The sequence below is a fragment of the Falco punctatus genome (genome assembly GCF_963210335.1).
Source record: "Falco punctatus genome assembly, chromosome: 8".
NCBI classification, from domain to species: Eukaryota; Metazoa; Chordata; class Aves; order Falconiformes; family Falconidae; genus Falco; species Falco punctatus.
The window spans coordinates 23,140,068-23,162,458 of NC_137588.1; the positions used below are offsets into that span (position 1 = coordinate 23,140,068).

The 22,391-nt window shown below is 40.8% G+C and overlaps 1 protein-coding gene across 8 annotated transcripts in view; it reads left to right on the plus strand.

The window, feature by feature from the left end:
* Positions 1 to 20,024: 20,024 nt before the first annotated feature.
* Positions 20,025 to 22,391, plus strand: part of COBLL1 (cordon-bleu WH2 repeat protein like 1) — an 87,790-nt gene continuing 85,423 nt past the window's right edge. For 3 of the 8 annotated variants that reach the window (XR_013929964.1, XM_080399085.1, XM_080399096.1), the window contains exon 1: positions 20,025 to 20,261. Coding sequence is in view for 6 of the 8 variants with exons in the window: in XM_080399085.1 (XP_080255211.1) it covers positions 20,125 to 20,261 (137 nt within the window). In the remaining 2 variants the exon portion in view is untranslated. The other 5 variants (XM_080399092.1, XM_080399097.1, XM_080399090.1 and 2 more) reach the window with 4 other exon arrangements.

Here is a 22,391-nt window from a genome sequence, read left to right on the forward strand (position 1 = left end):
TTAGTATTTAAAAAATGTGAACTGCATTTCATTGGATTGTATTTTTAAATTGTTGAGATAAGAATGTTTTACAAGTAATTATTATGAGTTTTAGTAACCTGTGCAACAGCTTCTAGCCATTTCCTGTAAGTAGGATGGTGCCAGTGTGGAATTATAACGTAACAGAGCCCATGCATTAGGATGTCACTGGGTGCTAGACAGAGTATCACGGGACTGGTGCAGGTTTATGAAGAGTATCAGTGTGACCCAAGAGAAAGGGGTTCTTAGTGTGAAAAGACGATGTGAGCTAGATAATACCAGGCAACAAGATAAACTGTTGTGTTAAAATTGGTAGCTAACTTCTCTATCCAACAATGATAAATAAAAAATTGTTTATATATTCTCATCGTCATATACCTTCCCCTTTTAGAAAACAGAAAAGAGCACAAAACAAACCTTTAAACTGCTGTTTTGCAAATGCAAAAATAATGTCTTAATTACAATGGTAAAGGAATTGCAGAAACATTTCTAGCTATGTTATTCCAGAATCTTCACTTTTAGACTAACTCTGCTATCAGTATTCTTGTAATTTAAACTCTGTATCAATGCCCTTGGGATTCTTGCAAATTACTAATGGGTGTTAAGAATTCATTGCATTTTCTTTCTTCAGAATGATCTTGATCCAGACTAACAACTTGGATTTTTTTTTCTCCTGCATGAAGTATTAGTATTCCTTGAATTATTAAGCATGTTTCAATTCTGGAAAGACCCCATTCATGAACAGTAGCCTTCTGCATGCTCTTTTACTTGGATTTATTTTTTTGTGAGCCTCCACAAGGCTCCAAAGTCTCAATCCTGAACATACATGGTTAACTAAAAATGCAGAAGCAGCCCTACTTACTTCAACGTGAAAAAAAAAAAAAATATTTAAGTGTTCGTTGGATTATTGTAGGAATCAAGCTTTTACTGACAGCAGTCTACTGTGAAATATTGACCATTACACAGAATATATCCAGATTGACTACAATATTCTGGGCAGTAGACAAAGCAATTGTGGAGTGTGAATAAATGACTAATTCAATTGATAATTTTTAGTGACTATTCAGTGATTCAATACTCTAATTAAATAACTGCTCACAGTATCAATGAGGCAGCATTCTATATCTAGGCCTTGCAGGTTGTACCTTCAGTTTGAAGCTAAAACTAATCTTTATCTAAATTATTTGATAAGAAAAAAATATTTTAGTTCATATTTAGTGTTTGTGGTATTTAAGTATATTTGTTAGAAGCATGGGAAGTACATGGCAAAATTCAAATGCTGTCTTCTAAACTGTACGTTACAAGGCAATGCAAACCAGAAGTAAATTGTCTTTAACAGAAAACCAGTACAGACTTCTTATATTACAAAATATTGTGGTAAGTGCACATTAAGCAAATATTTATTTAGTGTTCTAGAGAGAAGGAGAAAAGAATAAGACTCCAGATTTGTTAATAGTTAACTCTACCAGAGCCCGGGCTCCTAACATGGTACCTTCCTAGAGGAAATGTTAGGTCTTTCTGGAATAGAGTAAGGAGAAAGACACAAAAAGCAGATGGCACTGCATTGCTAGGAGCAAGAGGGGAGCAAGGGTGAGGTTCTGTCTATGTAGATTTCTCTACAAGTCTTTCCAATAGTATCTGAGAATCTGCAAGAAATAAAAGATGGCAGTGATATCTCTCCTTTCCTTGCTGACAAGAGCTGTGGTAGCGGTGACATATGGTATGCTAAGACGAAAACAGTGGCCAAGTTGCTTTCATTTTCAGTGTACTTTAGAAACCTTTTCAGCTTAAGCTTGTCATAGCGATGTTTTTACCTCAACCTACGTTAACTGCAGAGCAGCTATTTTAACCTTTCCAACACATCTCCTCTATAGCTGTCCATTATTACATGAATCCTGTTATTTCCTCTAGTATGATAATAATGCACTACTCGTGGGAACTTTTACTAAATATGTAACAAAGTAAGTGATAAGTCAATACAGACCTGAAACATATCTAGATGTTAACAGCAGTTGAGAAATCTGGTTGTTGTTTTAGAAAAAGACCAGCAGATGGTGCTCAAAAATTAATTGCAACAACTGATTTGTGACGGTGCATTTTCAATTTATTTTTCTTTTTTGTTCTGTATAGAATGATTATTGCACACATTTATTAATTAAATGGAAATTTGAATAAGGATGGAAGAACAGATTATGCAACCTTTTTTGGAAATCAGCCACTGAATCCTTACTAGTTTTTTTCTAGCAATAATTGGTTTTAATTTCATCATGTATCTTATGATATTACTTAATTTCAGTTCAAATGTTAATGGATTTATCTTAAAACTCTAGTTATCCTCCTAATCAGACTGAGAGGGTTTGCCTTGTAGGTTTAAGAATAACTCTAATGGTATTTGGAGGGGTGATGGAAGCTGCCAATGGTAGTTAGTAAATAAAAAATATATATAAAAAGTCCCTGCTTGAACTGAAGTTAAGATGCAGAGATACACCAGCAATTGTAAGAGCCCCGGGAATTTTATACACAATATATTAACCATAAAACCCTCTGCAAATCAGAAAAGTCAATGTTAATTTCCTATTCACAAAGTAAGCATCAGCCTGTTTTAAAATGCAGTAAACTTAACATGCTTTGCCATCCTGTTAAGTCTCAGTCTACGGCTGTGACAACCTGTTGACGTGCTATATTCTAGACGCTGTGAATGATATGCTCAGGTACTTTGAAACCTGGCAGCTTTACAGTTCCTGCTTTCTTGGATATTTCACTTGCAGACACCTTGATAAATGCCCACTTCAGTTTATGCAACAGAGTGTGAAAAGGAGCCTAGCTTGGGAGCTTTGGTAAACTCCACGCAAGGTGTCTAGTCTGTTTTTAATTAAATGTATTAGCAAGTTAATTAACGTGTTTTATTTGAATAGTAAAAGCTTAACACTGGCAGTAACTGCCTTGAGGTATCTGTACTGGAAAGAAGAGAGAGATTTGACAAAGAATCAAAAATGTGACAAATGGTATTACTGGTGACAGGTATTTTGTGAAGGAAGGATGAATTAGACTGGTCTTTGACAGGACAGGGATGTATAGAGTTCTAGTTTGCATATCAGTGGAGACAGCTACAGAACTCACAATTAATGTAAGTCTACGGCAGGTAACAAATTCTGGGTTATGTAAATTCCAGGAAAATGCAGGTAGAGTATGCAGTACAGTGGAGTTCAGTAAAAGTAAAAATTACAGGTGTGCATATACACACACACATGTGCACGCACACACGCTTAAAACCAAAACCACCCATGCATTCTTTGGAAAGGAGAAAATGCAATTTAGAAACAGGGAAGACTTGTAAAACAGATAATTGACACAGCATGCAAATAAAACAAGGTACTGGTCTTTGTCTCTTGCTGCTAAGGCCATTGTTATAGACTTACCCTTAAAGATAAACTTTCCATTAGTGTTTCAACAGATGGATCAGGGGAAAAAAGTAAAGATTTATCTGCTCTTTGTTAGGTTGGACGTAAAAGGAGGGTTATTAATATAGGACCTTCAAAAAAGCATTTTCAAGTAATCACAGTTCTTATAGTTGCTCTGTGTACTCCTCAATGCTTGGCACACCTGCAGCATCCATGAGAAGCATGTCTCTGTTAGGTTTTCTGCTGTAAACTACTAAAATTGCTGCATTCCCAGCAGAAAAAAAAAAAAATTACTAAAATGTAACTTAGGAATTCAATTAAAAACTGTGTAAGAATACATACAATGTGATTTTCATGGACCTGAAATATAACTTAAGATCTTTGACAGACTTGGAATGAATCAGACTACACAGCAAGTCCAAAGCCATGTATATATGCAGACTGACTGACTTTCATGTATGCTGTGGGCATGAACAGAAAAAGGAAGGTATTTTTGTAACTGCCAGTGTCACAATAATCCAGTTTGGAAGCTTTGTATGCTGTGACATGTCTTTGAACTCAAAGCTGATCAAATAGTTTTCTGCTCTTCAGTTCTTATTCTACTGGCAGCTTATGCTTGTGTATGTAGAACATCTCTCTTTACTTTCTCAAATACAGGAATGAAGTCATTTGTTCGTGTTTTCACTGAACGGACAAGCATTGTAATGGTGTATATTGATTTTGTGGACTGTAAGCATTACCTGAACTTCCATGGCAGAGTTAGGGACAAATACAAGCAAGTAATTTATCTATACAGCTAGAGTCTTTGAATGCAGCTATTACTGTGTACTTTGCATGAAGTTAGAACTGCAGCTTATGTGCAACTTGAAATCAAGGCCATTCGTTAGAGTGAATCTACCCCTAAGCAAGATGTTTTGGGCATGTTTTCATGGAATTGGTCAGGAGCTCCTTTGGAAATAGCAAGGGTGACGGTGACTATTAAAATTAAGTACGGCCATAGATTTTCTTTGTCACATCACCATCCTTTCTTGGTTTTGATTTTTAGTACTTCTGTTGATTTGTTACTCTTTTTGCATGTGACATTTACTGTGCTCCATATGGTGTCCATCAGTCCTCTTATTCCACTAAAGACTGTCTTTAAAAGCCTTGTTTCCTGCTCCAAATTCATAATAGTCTTCAGTTTTATTCACATTCATGTTTGGCCAGGGATTGAGATCATTCCTCTTTTAAACTGAGTGTACATATTTACATTTTTGTTGATCTCGTCCACGGTAGATTTGGCCAATCGGAAAACCAGCATGGGTATGCTGAGATAGAGGTCATGGGACTGAATGTCATGGAGTTCAGGCATGCAGTAGTTGCTGACTGCTGTTTTCTGTGGAGAATAGGACATTGCTATGACAGAGGCTCTGAAACCTCTGGCAACATGGACAGAGACAGCAGAGCATGCCTATATAAGGCTGATGGTTTAGCATCTGTTTTGATAATAGCTTCAACTGGAAGCTATTTTCACATGATGCTTGTGGGCCACCTAACACATGGTGTCCCCCACACTAAACTGGCCCCTCAGGAAAAAGCAATATTGGTTACCTCAACACCTGGCTCTTGCAGTAGATTATTGAGGCTTTAGAGAGGGGACTTTTCTCTAGATCAGAGACCACATGGCATAGAACTGGTTATGTCCACAATACCTGTCAGTTGGCCCTTGGTGTCCCCTGGACACAACAGAGTACTATTCTGGCTGTAAGCATGATTTGTGTGTGCATGCACGTGTGTGTGAGAGAGAGATGGTTTTTGAGCTCAAAATATTTAGAAGGTTGTGCAGCAGTTCATGGGACTGGTAAAACACACAGAGATACCATTATACAGAGGGTATTTGAAAGAATACTAGCTGGTACAGTCAAACCATGCCAGGAGTGTTGTAACAGTTAAGCAGGTTTGATGAACAAGGCTGTGAGGTTCAGTATTACTTCATGTTCCTATGTAATTCAGCAGTGTAGACACAGCCTGCCTTTATGGCTGGTGAAAAGTCTGTGATAGATGATCAACTGTCTATCAGCGATATCAGGAGATTCACAATGCAACAACTGAAACAGCAGTGTATTATCAACATTATTATTGTACTAAATCCAAAACACAGCACTGTAACAGCTACTAGACAGGGAAATCAACTCTATCCCAGCTGAAACCAGGACATCACGTAAAAATGGTAAGCTGTATGCAAAATTACCATTTTTTGGTAATAAGGCTAATAAGGAGTAATATGGACTTCCTTATTTAGTACCTACTTAGTAAAAATAGGCAAACTGAAGTAAATTCCAGATTTATAGTGGTTTCTTGTTCTACCTGCAGAGGGCATTCACACTATACTGTACATCATTCCTCTCCAGCTGACAGTGAATTGAAGAGATTACTTATGCTTATGTCAGTTAAGGGTGCATGAATCAGGAGGTTGTTGATACTTTGTTTTACTGAGCATACTTGCCTTCTGTAAAGACTCTGAGAACCTATGGCTAGGTATGTATGAAACAGCTGAAAAATGTGCTGTGAGAAAAGTTGTAAGAGTCAGATAGTTTGCTAAGCAAAAATACTGTTTTGCTTGCTGAACTACTTTTTCATTTTATTTACAGATTTTTAAAAATTATTGTTGTTACTAATTTCTAACCCTTTGCATTTTAATAAATTCCTGCACTTAGTTTGTGCACAGTGCTAAACTCTTAAACTCCTTTCCAATAAAGCTACTCCATAGAGCTTGCACTGAACTTGCAGAGAGCAGCAAAAGTTGCAAATATGAAAATTTTGGAAAAGACATAATGAGATCAAGCTATGGTTTAGAAAGAAGGTGTTTTATTTTCTTGGAACCAAGAAGCATAAGAGGGAAAATAACATTATATCAGGGCTATTAATCAAAATATTTTTCAAAATATTTATTTCAGTTTAAAATTTATTATGAAAGTGATCATTGTTGTTTTCTTGAAGAGGGAGCATGCCCCTTGGGGAGGCTCAGGAAGTATCTTCATAAAGGATCTCCCCATCCTGGAAGTGGTGAGGGCAAGGAATGTAGACTAGCTGGAAGAACAGGTCTGATAAATGGTAACCCAGGCCTATTGTATCAGACAATGGCAACTGCTGAACAAACACTGGCAGGGCAGTATTCGTCTGCACAAGAGACAAGCTAAAGCACAGAACACTTGAGATCCTATTCATGAGATACTTGTTGATCCTTAGATGCCTCTGGAAGAGAAGATGACTGTTGGAAAGTTAGCAGTCTGTAACAGTTGAGAACAGAGCTTTAAGAAACAGAGAAAGAACAAGAGGAGTTTCTGCCTCTTTTTGAGACTAGTCATTCTACTTTTGGCCATTCATTGTTATCACAAGCCATAAGACAATATTCTGAGAAAGCCTGTATTCATTATGTCAAAGTGACTGTGAAGTATATCACTGAGAATCCAGGGCACTGAGATGAGGATAAGGTGCTTGTCAGGAAGGTCATCCTTGGCAGCAGATGTACCTGTACTGCAGAACACAGTGTGGCTAGAACTGCGGTTTCCTTTCATGTAATAATCCAGTGTGTATTCATGAAACTGAGAGTGACTGAATGCTATATTCCAACTTCTAAGTGCCTGAAAGCTCTCCCCTTGGATGCATATATTTCTGTAGTCTCTTTGTACTGTCACAAGCTGCTTGACACATAGCTTTCTCCTCTGAACTCTCATCAGCTCTCTGACAAAGCTTATTGACTATTCCTTAGTGGAACTTACATAATAAATATTTGAGTGCAATCACTGCAGATGGTGTGCTAAGACTCGCTGCTCTCAGTCATATTTTTAATAGAGGCCTTTCTGCTTATTCACACTTCCAGTAAAATAGTTTATGAGCCTTAATAATTTGAAAAGTGACTAAGGTTACAGTGATTGCCAGGTGGAAGAAATTCAGGAAAGCTTTTCTTGTTGGCTGACACAGATCTCTTTCTGTACAATCCCCCCATTCTTACAAGAGGCTCTGTAATATTCTAGTGAATGAGGCTTATAATGCCTAGTGCATGTATCAAGGTGTGGGAATAAAAAAATATTCTTAGGTCTGCCAGGTCAGATGTTGCTAAAGAGATTAAATTGCAAGAGTGACTTTTGTATGCCTCTGGGTAGTGAAAGGGAGAACCAGAGGAGTTGTTGGAACTTGCTGTTTGTTGTAAGTCTGGCAGGGGGTTCTACCCATCTTACTATTCCTCTTTGCTGTTTCATGTACTAAAGAGTAAACACGAGTGTTATTCAAGCAGGATCTGCTGGTGAGGTAGATCCTGAAGCAGATAAGGATGGAGATTTCTAGCAGAAGTGGGAAAAGGCATACCCTTTCCTTTACCACTAGTTTCATGGTCATAGTCTTAAACAGTTTAATAGATTAGATTATCATTCCACTGTTCCCAAAAGGTCCCATTTTGTCTCATGCCTGCTATGTGAATTTGAAGCCTGACTTCAGTGGTGTTGAGCTGGCTTTTACAATTCAGTAAAAACGCTGGGTTTTTTTCATTGGACAAAGTGAAACCATTAATAATCTCTGGAAAGTATATTTGGTCTTGGTGAGACTTCTCACGTCATGGTTTAACCCCAAGTGGCAACTAAATACCACAAAGCCACTCGCACACACAGTGGGATAGGGAGGAGAACTGGAAAAAGGTAAAACTTGTGGGTTGAAATAAGAACGGTTTAATAATTGGAATAAAATATAATAATAATGATGATGATGAAAAGAGAGATAACAAAAAGAGCAAGAACAATAAAATTCAAGAAAACAAAGTGATGCACAGTGCAGTTGCTGGCCACCTGCTGACTGATGCCCAGTCAGTTCCCAGGCAGCCATCGGCCTCTCCCAGCCAGCTCCCCCCAGTTCATATACTGAGCATGATGTTCTATGGTGTGGAATATCCCTCTGGCTAGTTCAGGGCAGCTGCCCTGGCTTTGCTCCCTCCCAGCTTCTTGTGCACCTGCTCACTGGTGGAGCATGGGAAACTCGAAAAGTCCTTGACTTGGGGTAAGCACTACTTTGCAACAACTGGAAGCATCAGTATATTATCAACATTATTCTCATACTAAATCCAAAACACAGCACTGTACCAGCTACTAGGCAGAAAAATCAACTCTATCCCAGCTGAAACCAGGACATTACGTAAAAATCATAAGCTGCATGCAAAAGATGAACTATATACAATCAGGTCCTGCAGTTTTCCTGTAATATCCAGCATCCTTTTTTTTCATACCTTGCTTTTACCAGCTACTTATTTTCTCCTTCAAGAAATTAAATCCTTTCTGTTAATCTGTAACTGAAGTAGAATGTTTGCAAATGAAATGTTACAGTTCTAATCAGATTGCAGTCTACTATGGCATTTTGCAATGTGTGATACTCGCTGGTATCTGGTGCAACCTGGGGAGATCTCTGGAAAGGCAGGTTTGCTGGATAAACACAAGGAATGAGCTGTGTTGCATAGAAGAATTTAAGAAATATTATTTCACTTTCTTCTTCCCAGCATCAGGTTAAAGTTACCATGGCTTAAGCACGTTACAGATTCCTGGTGTTCTCTCTTGTGTCATACTGAATTTGGATACATTTTCTGTGCTGTACTTTTGGGTTTTACCTCGATGATATTTGACTTGCACAGTAGTCAGAGAAAGCCTCCAGATTTTACTCTTTTTTTAAAGAATCTTAGATAACTTAGATCCCCATTCTGGTAGCTAACTGTTACATAATTGCTGCAGCTCTCAAGAGAAGTTTCTCTTCACAGTGGCTGCAATAATGAATTCTGAACGTTGCCCTCACTATCTGCCCCATGTTCTATTTTGCTGAAGATTGCAAAGTGCTTCTTTTCTTATCATAGGCCCCAGATGTCTAGGGTTCTTTCACAGAAGTAACTTTCAGAATATAGCTCGTGATGTAATTTGGAGTTAAGAGAGAGATTCAGGTAAAACTAGAAAAATGGACATGTTTAAGGATAGAACTTCAATATATTATAAATAGTTGCTCTGAAATCTGCCTTCTGGCTTTTTTTCTCCTTCAGCACTGTTGTTCAAATCTTTCTCTGAACTTAGAGAAAACTGCGGAATGTGTTCAAAACTGACATTGAAGGAGCCTTCAGTTAGGGATGATCTTTGCAATGATCGGTAATTGTTATTGGCACCCTTCCAGGCACATATATAATAGCACAGATGGAAATCCTGGTACCGATTTACTCAGAAGACAGGACAGTAGTTTCCAGCTGTTTGCATCGTGCAGGTGAACAGGCTTCTGATTAAAGTCTCAGTCATAAACTATGCATAACAAAACTGCTGTAAGTAGAACAAAGACTAGAAGTCTTCATAATAAAAAATATATGTATGAGACAGTGTTATGTCATAAAGATACATGTTGTCCACAATAATAAAATGTATTAGGGATGAAAAGAAAAAAATGGAAAAGCTTCCATGTACATTTAAAATAATTTAAGACAATTTCCCTGTCCTTGTAATGCCCCATATAAATGATCTCTATCTAAGTCCTGTCTTTTGCCTGCCTTTATGAACTAATTTAAAGTGAAAAGGGGAATTAAATATCTGTGACCTTTGAAAAGTTACACTTCTTAGCCTGAATGTACGAAAAAAGAAAAGCTAGAAAACACTTATCTTGAACCTTGAAACATCATTTAAATTTGCACCCCTAAGAATCACAAAGGATCCTGTCCTTGAAGCCAGTAGGTTGGAGTTCATCCATGGTGTCTGTGTGTTCTGCATTGGTGAATCAGTAGAATAGGTTCTCTTCTTTGTAGAGAGCAATTTCTGTTACATTTCACTGGAGAAACAAGAGATGTTTCTGTGACTCCTTGGCTCTTAGACTACAACAGATTCACTTCTATTGTTTACTTTGCTTTCAACAGAACATGTATTTGGTCTGATTTGCAATTCAGATGCAGCATATTAACAGAATAAAGATGTATTCAGGCTACCTATCAGTGGTTTAAATCTTTATGAACCAGAATTTACTTATTGTTACAGCTACAAATTCATTTTGTAACAGCGCAGACCTTGAAGGGTACCAGCACTGAACTCTCTCACTTTTGATTAAGGATGAAAGGGGTGGCAAAATTCATACTGCACTTTCTTCAAGCACTCCACATTTTTTTTTCATCAGTGGTATGTGAAGTGGGAAAAGGTGGCTAGAAAAAGTAAAAAAAAAATTAAAAAAATTTAAAAAAGGCAGTTTAGCTTAATAGTCACTCTGATCTAGAGAGGATAGAGTGACTTGGGGATTAAAGCCTCAGTATGCAACGTTAACCAGCTGTCAAGCCTAAGAACATGATTTTTTACTTGCGCCATGGCTCTGTTCCTGTACCTTCATGTTCCTTAACCATGTAGTCTGGCCTTGGAGACATTTTTACCTCTTGGTTCTTTTCCTTTTATCTCAGTCTTCATATTTTATGCTGAAAAATGTCATGTTTCCTTCTAACACTGATAATCACAGTCCATGTTTAAAAACAATTTCCTTCTGCCCTCACAGGAATCTATCTCCTGAGCCACTGTGCAGCTTTATCTCCCTGGTGTTTTTTTCATTCACTTTAAATGTTTCAAAAATTTTCTGCCCTTGGGCCAAGAATTTTCTAAGGTGCATCTTTAAATACTTAAAACGGGTTATGCAGCAGGGTTCTGTCTGTAAATTTGAGACAAGAGTTGGCTCGCTAGGGAAATGCTTATGTAACTCAACCCAAACCGATAATATTGACCAGAATCTACAGCTGCTTATTTCTCAAATGCAGTTTCCTAAGTAGTAAAATACAAACCATTCAGGGTGACTCTTTATTTCTCCTTATTTTCTCCTGCTTCTGCATCTGGGCAGCTCAACCTTGTTTCAATCTTTTTTTAACTGTTTGGTCTAAATAGGATCTGATGCATTTAATTAGCATATCTTTGTGAATCTTAGCCTGGAATGAAGCCCAAGAACTTGTATTTGACTATAATGGGCTGACTTTCAAGGTTCAACCAGGTCAATAAGCATTTCATACACTGCTAGGAGAGATAAAACATCTCCTTATCCCAGTGCTGTCACTTTCACACATGCTGGCCTCAGAGTTGTTAATAAGGCCATTCAGCATCACCACTTTACACAGAGCTTCTAAAGTCAATACCCAAGCAAGCCATTCAGCAAAGCTGTAATTTACCTTCTAACACCACCAAACTGCCTTTACCAGCTCTTTGAATGCCTAATGCTTGAAAGGCGTGGTGCATTATAATGTAAAAAATGAGACTGAAGGCAAAATCTTGAAATTATAATTACAGTAGGTTCAAAGAAACCACAGACATCCATAGCACTCCTTTACCTTTATTAAAAAATGAGGCTTTTCTCTTTTAAAGTCAGACTTCCAAACATATCCAAAGAATCTCAAAACACAAGGATGGCCCCCCTGTGTCAGACTGTCTTATCTAGGCCTGGTATCCTGTCTCGAACAATGTCCGAATATGGATGTTGAGGGAATGCTATAAATGAAGGGAAAGCAGGAAAGCATATATACTTCCATAAATATTCCTATCATCAGGCAATCTGTGGTTCAGGAACTTCCTGATCCAGGGATGGTGCTTTGTATTTAATAACTCCTGATAGATTTCTTTCCCATTTTCTTGCCCAGTCTTCTCCAGGAAGAGATAGGGGAGATAAAACTGGTGCTCTTTGCATTTTCTAACCTTTATTTCTGGGAAAAACATTGGCACCATTCCACAAAGTCAGAAACAGCTGTAGTGCTGTTATAGCAGCTGAGTGGCCTACAGGTCCAGTATAGAGTGACAATGGCAATTTCATATCTCCTGGCATAAATGTGTGATGCTACAGCTACACATTGGTCATGGAGTGGGAGTGGCTGATGCATTCAAAATCTTTTTGCTGTATTTAGTTGGGTTTTTGTTTTCAAAGGAAAAGTGAATCTTCAGATCTTTTAATTGTGCAGTTGTACTGCTATGCATAAAATATTGCATAGTCTTCCAAATCTGGTCTAATGCCCAAGTCAAATTTGTTGAGCTAAGGGCATTTCAGTTTGCTGGTTCCATAAGGAACATTTAAAGCTCTGGCTGAGGTTGTTTTGTTTTTCACTTTTTAAAAATTAAAATAGCTGGACAATTTCATGCAACCTTTGTCTCTGGTTAGTACACAGTACTTAACTAGAGTGAATTAATAGATGCTAATGTACAGTAAAAAGCAATGCAAACTGCTGCATGTATACATAGTAATTAGCATGTGAGAATTCTAAGCATCATTATACTTGGTTTTATGCCATAGTAAACAGAACAAAACCAGACCAGATTGTTAAGCCTTTTTTTTCTCACCTGACTGCATCAAGACTGGAATTAAATTTTCCAAGCCATGCCATACTCAGTGGATAGTAAGCAGTGACTTTAGCATAGCAGTTTGAAGGGAAGGAAGAATGAAATAATAGCAGCTCTGATGGCAGGAAGAGTGCTTCCTATGTTGTATAGACACAACCCCTTAATCAAAAAAAAGGTAAAAGTAGTGGTAGAAAATGCTCCATACATTTCTTAAATAAAATTAAAATTAAGCTACAACTTCACTGCTTAAATTAGAAGCATTTCAAGATGCTGAACGTATACACTGCAGCTTGGTAAATCAATAGCAAATAGTTACACATACAAGTTACGTTTTTGTACGACACACACAAAGGCTAGACAGCTTTCTCAGTCCTTGTTGCCGTGGGCTTATTCTTATGTGTGAGACTACTTTGATGCTTAATTACCATTTTTTGTTTACAGGGTGATACAGTGAAATATATACTGGTGCATACACACCACAGAATATACTTCTACTACCCTTGAGCTGTCCTGTCCTGTGTACTGCTGCTAAGTATAGCCAAAGAGATAAAGAATTTCTATTCCATATTCTCCAGGAAACCTGGCTTTGAAAATGAGTTGTTAGCCCATGCTGAGCTTCACACAGCTGCTAGTTTCAAACTGTCTTTGACATGTCTGCACAAGCTGTGTTGAGAACATACAGATGCTCACTAACAAGGTAATTCTGTAAGGAGACACTGGCAAACTGCAGAAAAGAAAGAGTCAAAGAGTCAAAGCTGGGCTTTAAAATGACTTGAAATTATTTATGCAAACTCTCAAGCTCAGATCAGTAATGATTTTCAACTGAAGGCCTCAAAGAATTTCTGCAATCAATGCTTCATCTCCCCCTGATGAGGCAAATACTAGATATAAGGCCACATTCAGCTGCAACATACAGCCTTGAGCTCCTGTCCCTGTTCATTCTTGCTCAGAATTACAGCGATAAGTGATATAAGTGGACAATGTGTTTGAAAAGGTTATGGGAATTATCACAGTTGGTAAACTCTGCTGGGTACTGAGACTGAAACTTTTATGTAAGTATCTGTTCATGACTTTTATTCAAATGTTTATCAGAAAAAAAATTTCCAGCTTTCTAAAATCTTGGAGTACTAATAATTTCTGGATCTATGAAGCAGCATGTGTGACTTAAATAGAACTTGGTGCAGTGTTATATTCTTGAAACTGCCACCATTTGAAGGTGGGTTAATCCTTTTTTTAACAAATAGATTTCTCCAGGTCCCTAGAATTCAGTGTATGTGAGCAGAATTATCCTGGATTTATCTGTACTGAACATCTCCATGTTGTGTTTAAAACAGACATGATAAATACTTCCCTTTGGAGCTCTCTTGTGGGGTTCATTCCAGCAGTAGGTCCCTAGAGCATACCTGAATAAGCATGCTGCACGCTGATCAGCGTCCCTTTTTTGTTAGCATTCCAGGGGAGGAGTGCCTCTTCCTTCTCTCCTCCCCATTTATTCAGTTGTCTAATCAGAGCATGCTGTTCATAACATTCAAGTTAAATGCTTAACTCCCTCTCCGTGCTTCAAAAGCATCTTAATATATGGCACTAGATTCCACCTAAATGCATGTAGTGTCTCAGAGGATGTCCAGAAAACATGAGCCCTGTAAAGTTACCCAGGCTAGTTCTGAGTGAGCTAGCTAAAATAACAAGAGATACAAATATGTGCAGCATAAAGTTATTCTGGGCTAATATGTCTTGCTTTCATGATACAGTACAACCATAGCAATATAGCTTTCAGGACCTAAGATAACTCCTCTACTGATAGCTTAGCTATTGCCACATTTTCTGTATCTCTGTTGAAGAAATTCTCAAATCTTTTTCGGATCTAAGTATTTTTCTAATAGGAAAAGGAGATTATGTTTCTTTTTGTATTATTGTATGATACAGTAAGACTTAAGCTAATGCATTACTAATGACTTGAACAAATATTATGAATGTATTTTTGTCCAAAGGTGTTTTGCATCATAAAGGTGTTTTCCATCATAAATATTTTTTTTAATCTTTAGACTTTACAGACTTCAGTGTTAAGGATTTTTTGCACAGCATACATTCCTAGTTATATATGAACATTCATAATTTGTAAATTTATCGCATGATAGCAATTTAGTGAACTTGCAGTTTCTTCTAAACCCTAGGTAAAATAAACATTTAGATTCATTCTTATCTGTCCTTCATTGCAACTGCTGTGGTTTACATGATTTGAAATCATTATACAAAGTTGTTTTAACAAATAATTAACAGTGTGACAGGGTACTTCGGGGATATGTGAGTCTGTATCTTAAATCACTCACTACTCTGCATCATCTGAATCTTCCTAATGTTACTCAAGTGCAAAGTTATTCTACATGAATACCTCACTAATTGTTATTTAATGCATTCCTGAAAATACGGTTCAACAAACAAAATAACTTACAAATCATGACATGTAATGTGGCAAAACGTTCACCTTGATGATCTAAAGGCAAAAATAAAACACTAGCAGTGCAAAAACATAATGGTAGCAATAAGAATTCAGCATGGTATCATGCTGATCTTAAATACGACCTAAAAGGACAATGTATCTCTAGGAAAGTAAATGCCTGTAATGTACACATTAGGAACAAAATATATTTGGGACAGTATTAATAAAAGGAAAAAAATAATTGGATCTGATCTTGCATTTATTGTTATATGTGGTAGTAAGTATTGGGAAAACCCTCTAGACAAGGCAAAAATGACTTAGTCCTGTATCTGACAGTATAGGGTGTAGTCTCATTTAGTTCATCTGTCAGGCCAAAGCATTAAACAGATAACTGCATTCTTTACAATTTAGCATAACGTGATCTGTCTCCTTCTCAGGGTGAAACCCGTCTTTGTGTGGATGGCCAGCATAGATATTACCTACATATAAATTAATAAACTATAACATTAAACACAAATGCTAAATGGTACTATCGATGTAATCCTGTTTATATTAGCACAGTCTGTGACACTTTAATTATTGTAATTGGACTCCGTTGCAAAGCAGTACAACAGTACAAACCCAGCTGTAGGGTAATTTTAATATTGCTTTGGGAAACATAGATAGGGCAGTCCTAACTTGGACTATTTTCTACTTGTTCTTTGTGTAAAAGGAGATAAATCATTCTTTTATGTTCCATTGCACTTCAACAATCAATTAGTCCAAGTGGTCAGGCAGTTGGACTAGGTGATCATTGTAGGTCCCTCCCAACTGAACTATTCTACTCTACTCAAAAGAAATATATCACTAGCTCTACCATAAACTTAATATAATTCCATCAACATAATGTATAGGATGTCTTCATGCTTGGATGTTTATCAAATCCACGTATCAGCACCCTACTTGGTAAATCTCTGATGCAAATTTTGAGCCTACTCATTTTAAAACCAGTTTTATAATTTTCCATGTACTTGAAAACATAGCATCCACCCAGGCAGATGCCTTTTGTTACTGTAATCTAATTTTCTTTAAGATCACCTGCTGATGACAGTAGAGAATACAGCTGGTTGTGATACAAAGTAGTGCTATCCCAGTCGGGCTGTCAGCTAGCTGTAATTTTAGCAAGTCGTGTAATCTCCATGTATTCATCTTACCTAACATAAGAAAAAAAATAATTTTAACTTCTTTATAGTGGTAACATTTTACTGTTTAGAAATGCTCCCTGAGGTCCTTAGAAAATAGATGCTAACAAAATGTTTAATATTCCTCTTGTGTATTTATAGATGAGATCATAGAATCGTAGAATTGTTTACATTGGAAAAGACCTTTAAGGTCATCAAGTATAACCATTAACCCAGAACTGCCAAGTCCACCACTAAACCATGTCCCTAAGCGCTGCATCTACATGTCTTTTAAACACCTCCAGGGATGGTGACTCCACCACTTCCCTGGGCAGCCTGTTCCAATGCTTGACCACCCTTTCAGTGAAGAAATTTTTCCAAACATTCAATCTAAACCTCCCCTGGCACAACCTGAGGCCATTTCCTCTTGTTCTATCGTTTCTTATCTGGGAGAAGAGACTGACACCCACCTTGCTACAATCTCCTTTCAGGTAATTGTAGAGAATGATAAGCACCCCCTGACCCTCCTTTTCTCCAGGCTAAACAGCCCCAGTTCCCTCAGCCAGTTCCCAGAAGACTTGCACTCTAAACCCTTCACCAGTTTTGCTGCCCGTCTCTGGACACGCTCCAGCACCTCCATGTCCCTTTTGAAGTGCAAAGCCCAAAACTGGATAGAAGATTCAAGGTGCGGCTTCACGGTGCCAGGTGCAGGGGTATAGTGTTCTAGTGTTCTTCAGTTAAGTGCACAGTTCAGATGGGCACAAAACCCTGTCCCTGTGCCTACAGCAATCCTTTCAGTGGCTATATGCATGTGTGTGCATGCTTCCCAAAACCTCACCCATATGCTGGAATGCAAACACAGGAAAGGCAATGGTTCAACAAGATGCAGTGCAAGCTGATCGCCTGCTCTGTAGAAAAAAAATACATGCAGATTTAGTTTTCATTTAAACAAAAGCAAGAGTCATGTAATAATTCCTTGTGTTATCTTTATGCTGTAAGGGTAAAAACCTGATTTTTATGATGTCTGCTATACTGACAGAATAAAACAGCTTTCTAATATTTTAATTATGCATCATAAAATGAATTTAACAAGGAAAACACCTTTCAATTCCATATTCTATTTCACACCTACTTTGTACAATATTATTCAAAACAACAACTGTGTGATACAGTATGATTTTCTATGTACAAAACTACATTAAGAGAGCATTCAGCTTACATGCTTAAATCACAAAGTGCCATTAATACGCTATTATATATGAATAAATTTAAAAAGAAAGACCTTGCAAACAGACCTTTACAACAGTGAAAAATATTGTAAGACTCCTGTGGCATGTTTAACCCTTATAATAGCTTTCACCACAGGCAATATTGGGCATAGCTGTTTGAAAATCATATACAGTCCATTACATTTCTGCAGCATCTTTCATCTCAAAATACTTGTATTCCACATTTCTGGCAACCTCGAACAGAGGAAAGCAACCACCAGCACTATGGGTGGAGGCATGGAGATTTTCCCAAAGCCATGTAGGACAACTCCTGACTGTTACGAAAAACGCCATGGGATATTACTGCTTTTTCAGAACAGTCAGGACTTTGTTTTTAGTAATTTAACTTGTATGAAAAACCCATAGTTAGTAAGTTGTCTGGAACTCCAGGTTAGACGTTCTTTAAATAGCAGTTTAAATAGTTAACAGTTCTCACTACAAGCAGAACTTGAAGGTTATGCTAACAGTAATGAGAACTGGGTATTAATCTACAAACATTTATACTGAATATACAATGGCACCAAGTACTTTCACTGAGCGCAGGGGGTGGGGACTTGTCACACAGATTAATGCCTCCAGATAAACGATTGTTTTACCTCAAACCATAGACAAAGGATGACATTATTGCAACTGTGTGTGCAATTAATAACCTGCCACTTCATTAACTGCTACAATGCTATCTTCACAGATCAGCTTGAAAAAGCTAAGGAACTTTTCTTTAAATGTTTTTTCTTTCCACTGTTCAATGGGAGAGAGACAAAGAGTGTTAATAGCCCACTTGGTTTTCTCTGCTGCAGCGATCTGTTTTTTGTGTGTGTGAGTTGTTTGCTTGATATGAGCAACATTTTGAGGTCAGGACAAAGTTGGGAACTTTATAAAAATAGAATAATAAAAAAAGAGCAGTTGACTCCGTCAACAACTTTTGAAACTCTAACGCAGAACTGATTTTCTATTATGAAAAAGCAAAGTGCCATAGGAATCTAGAATTTGTTTTTAGAAACTGAGATCCCTAGGACAAATGGTATCTCCAGAATCTTGTAAACCCAACTATTTTAAGGCTAGTCGTCATAAAACTGTCACTGCAGAACATGGCCTTCAGGCACTCAAGTTTAGAGTCTACAGTGTTTCTAGTGATCAGTATTTCAGATCTGCTTAGTTATCAATGAAGATTTGGATAAGAGAAGTGGTAGAGTGAGGAGGTAAGCATAACCTCCCCCCTCTTTAAGTGAGACTGGCATTATTTAGTGAACTGCTTTTTGAAACAATTCCCCAGTCCCTGTCAGAGATCACCACCACTGACAATTATTTTAGCTTATTTTCCTGATGTCACTTTTTTTCCCTGGCATTGCTGAATTTCTATTATTAGCCCATGTGAGCTATTCAATAGATCGCAATCTTCTTGGCATTAGTACTTGCCAAAAGAATTAGACGATACCATACAATGGTTTTCAAATGAGATTTTAAAGAGAATGCTACAACAGTTCCTTATGGAGGTCCAGTAATGTTTATTAGAACGGATGACATTGCAGCAACAATTACCAGCTGTAATTATTCTAATATACAATCAGCTACAATGGTCTTCTATAGATTCAGCTATAGTTGAATCATCTCATGCCTTTCCTACATTGGAGTTTCATTACATTTTAGAAGATGCAGTCACCTAATGGTTTTCCCCAAGAAGTATCTGGTTGGAAACATGAAGTTCTTTTGTACTTAAACCGAGGCTACACACTGAAAGCAGAAAGTTACCCAACCCTGAGTGCCGGAATAGCCAGTACACAAAGGAATTTGTTAACCTTCATCCTCACCTGGGAAGTGGCCAAACAATTTGAAGAGCATGACAACAGAAGTGGACTGTCAAAAGAGAAAACAGGTCAGAGCTTTACGTAAAGTCTTCAGTAGGATTGCTCTTGAGATTCTTCTTACTGATCAATTTGTTGAACACCATCTCTTTGAAAACCGGACCATGGGAAATCCATCTGACTCATCAGTGATTAATTTTTTGTCTAAGAAACATACACAGATTAGTGGGGTGTGCCTGATAATGGCATGTGGTTATTCAGGGTGTGAACCACCACTAGGGTCTGTCAAAACAGGCAGCTTCAGGGTTATTCAATCTCTATTGAAGAAGCAGAAAATAAAAGCAGAAGAAAATATTAAAGAAGCACAGTACAAATGAGAAGGGTGTACAGGGAGAAGCAAAATGTTATTGACGTACAGTATCTGTATTATACCGTGTACAGTAATATTCTAAACAATGTTCATATTATGAATCGTATTAACATAGAATGGTCAATTATAATATTTTTTTCAGATGTGCGATGTCAGAACTAGTCAGGGCAAGGACATTTATACTAGAATGCAATGTTCTACTCTTTTCCTATTTAAAAAAAAAGGTATAAATGCTTTGTCATTGGCTGTTTTTCCACTTCTGTTAAGCACTGGCCAAAGCACCACCTGCATAAGGAGCTGTTTGGCTGTGCAGTGCCATCCCCCGGCCCCATGGGCAGGGCGCTCCGTGCTGGCACGGCTGAGGAGCGCGGACGCTGGGAAGGGGCAGCTTGTCACGCAGAACAGACTGAAGTGCCGTCACGCTCCGAGAGCAAACTGAAGATCCAGCTGACACCGCTCCTAGCACGGTAGTTAGTCACCCGTGGCGTGGGCAGGTCACGCTGTGCCTCAGCCGCCGCAGCCAGCCCGGCCGCCGCAGGCACCTGCGGGGCGCAGCGCTGGTCCCTGCGGCCGGGGCGGGGGGCGAGCCCGGGGGGCTGATTCAGTAGCTTCATTAATGTTCAAATCACCATAGCTGTTTCCAACATGTTCTGGTCAGGGTGATGATACAGAGAAAATGGTTCTCTGGGCAGCGCAAGACACACACCCGGGACAAGTCCCCGGCGCGCTCGACGACAGGGACAGGGTGACCCGGCTTGGTGGCTGCGCTTTTTTCCTGAGGGCGCTGGATCACACCGCGGGGTCTGGCCGCCCCGGCCGGCTCTCCCCACCTGCGGGGATTTCGGCCCGCGCCCTGGTGGCTGGAATGGGGAAGGGCCGAGCCCGTGGCGGCCGCCGAGACGCTTCGCTCGGGGAGAGGAAAATTCCAGCCGGGAGGAGCGGCCCTGCCCCCGCTGGCCGCTGACAGCCCGCGGCCGGGGCCGAGCGGAGTCTCCGCACGGGCCGGGCGGCCGCTGGAGGGGGAGCCGGTGTGTGGAGGCGGGTGGGCGGGCGGGGCTGGGACGGGAACAGGGAGTCTCTGTTCCTCCGCGGGTGCCGCAGCGGGGAAGGTTCCGCGTTTCAAGTTTCTCGCCACGAAGTTTTGGTGGTTTTTTGGTTTTCTTTGGTGTTGTTTTTTTTTTCTTTTGGGTTTTTCCCCCTCCGCCCAAGGTGCGGCTTGGCGAGCGGCCGCCCCGGCGCAGGCAGCTCAGCGGGGCCCCGTGCGCGGCCGCCCCCCCGGGAAGGCGCCCCAGGGCCGCGCCGTGAGCAGCGGGGCATGCCCGGGCTCGGGGGCGAGGCGGCGCCGGGGGCGGTGGAGCGGGGCCGTCTCCCTCAGCCCGCCCCGAGCAGGTGAGGCGGGGAGCCGAGGCGCTGTGCGGGCGGATCCCAGCGGCTGCGCCCGCCCTGCCCCGGGAGCCGACCTGCGCTCGCTCAGCCGCCGGCATGGACGGCCGCGCTCTGCAGGCGGCTGCCCCGCCGCCCGCAGGGTAAGCGCAGCTCGCCGCAGGGTGGGGGCCCGGCGCCCCCCGGCTCCGCAGGGGCAGCCGGCGGGGGGCGCGGGCAGGCCGGGAGCGCGGGGGTCGGGTGAGGTGAGGTGCGAGGGGCAGCTCGGGGCGCGGAGGCGCGGCCGGCCGGGAGCGCGGCGTCGGGGCGGCGGCCCGGGGCGTTCGGCGGCCGCCCGGCGCGGCGGGGCCAGTGCGTGCGTGCCCCTGCCCCGGCGGCGGGAGCCAGGCGGCGGCGCCGGGAGCGGAGGCAGGTGGAGCAGCGCGACCGTTAAACGGCTGCCGGAGAGGCGGGCGCAGACAGGCAGAGCGCCGCCCCGCGCCTCGACGGCACGTCGGCTGGCTCCCCTGGCCGGGAACGGGCTCTCCGGCGGGACGAGGCCGCGGGACGCGCCCGCCGAGTCTCCGGCGCCCTCCTCGGCGGTGCTCGGGTGAGCAGCGGCGTGTGCGGCTGCGGGCGGCAGCATCGGGCTGGCCCCTGGCCGCGGGCATTTCCGCAGGGACGAGCCGCGACCCGCCCGCCGGCGCCGCCGTCCGGGGCCTCTGCCGGGCTGCGGTTCGCCAGCAGCCGCTAGCGCCGTGCCCCGCCGTGTCCGTGTGTGCCGGACGCGCCCGCCGGGCCCTCCGCAAGGTGTGCGAGTGCTGGCGGCGGCCCCGGGGGAGCGGGATGCTGTGCTGCTCGGGCAGCTGCCTGCGCGGGGGGCGTGCGTGGAATAAACAAGCAGTATCTGTTAGGAAAAGTAAAAGGGTTGTTTTGTTTGCTTTTAAATGTTAGGCTCCTCTGAGGAGTTGCTTATAATCTGTCAGAAAATGTAACTTCAAAGAACGTGTTTTTGTATCTAACCAGCCCCCTTTTCCGGACCAGGAGGAGGAGGGTGGCTTCCCACGAAGCAGTCAAGTATGTGTGAAGAAAATTAATCCACTCAGTAACTTCAGAAGCAACTTGAGGGATTCAAAATACTGATGATTTCTGGAGTTACCTGTAAATAGAAGGGGCAAAATACATGGTGACTGTATTTCTTTAACACCAAGACTTTTTGGAAGCTTCTATATTAT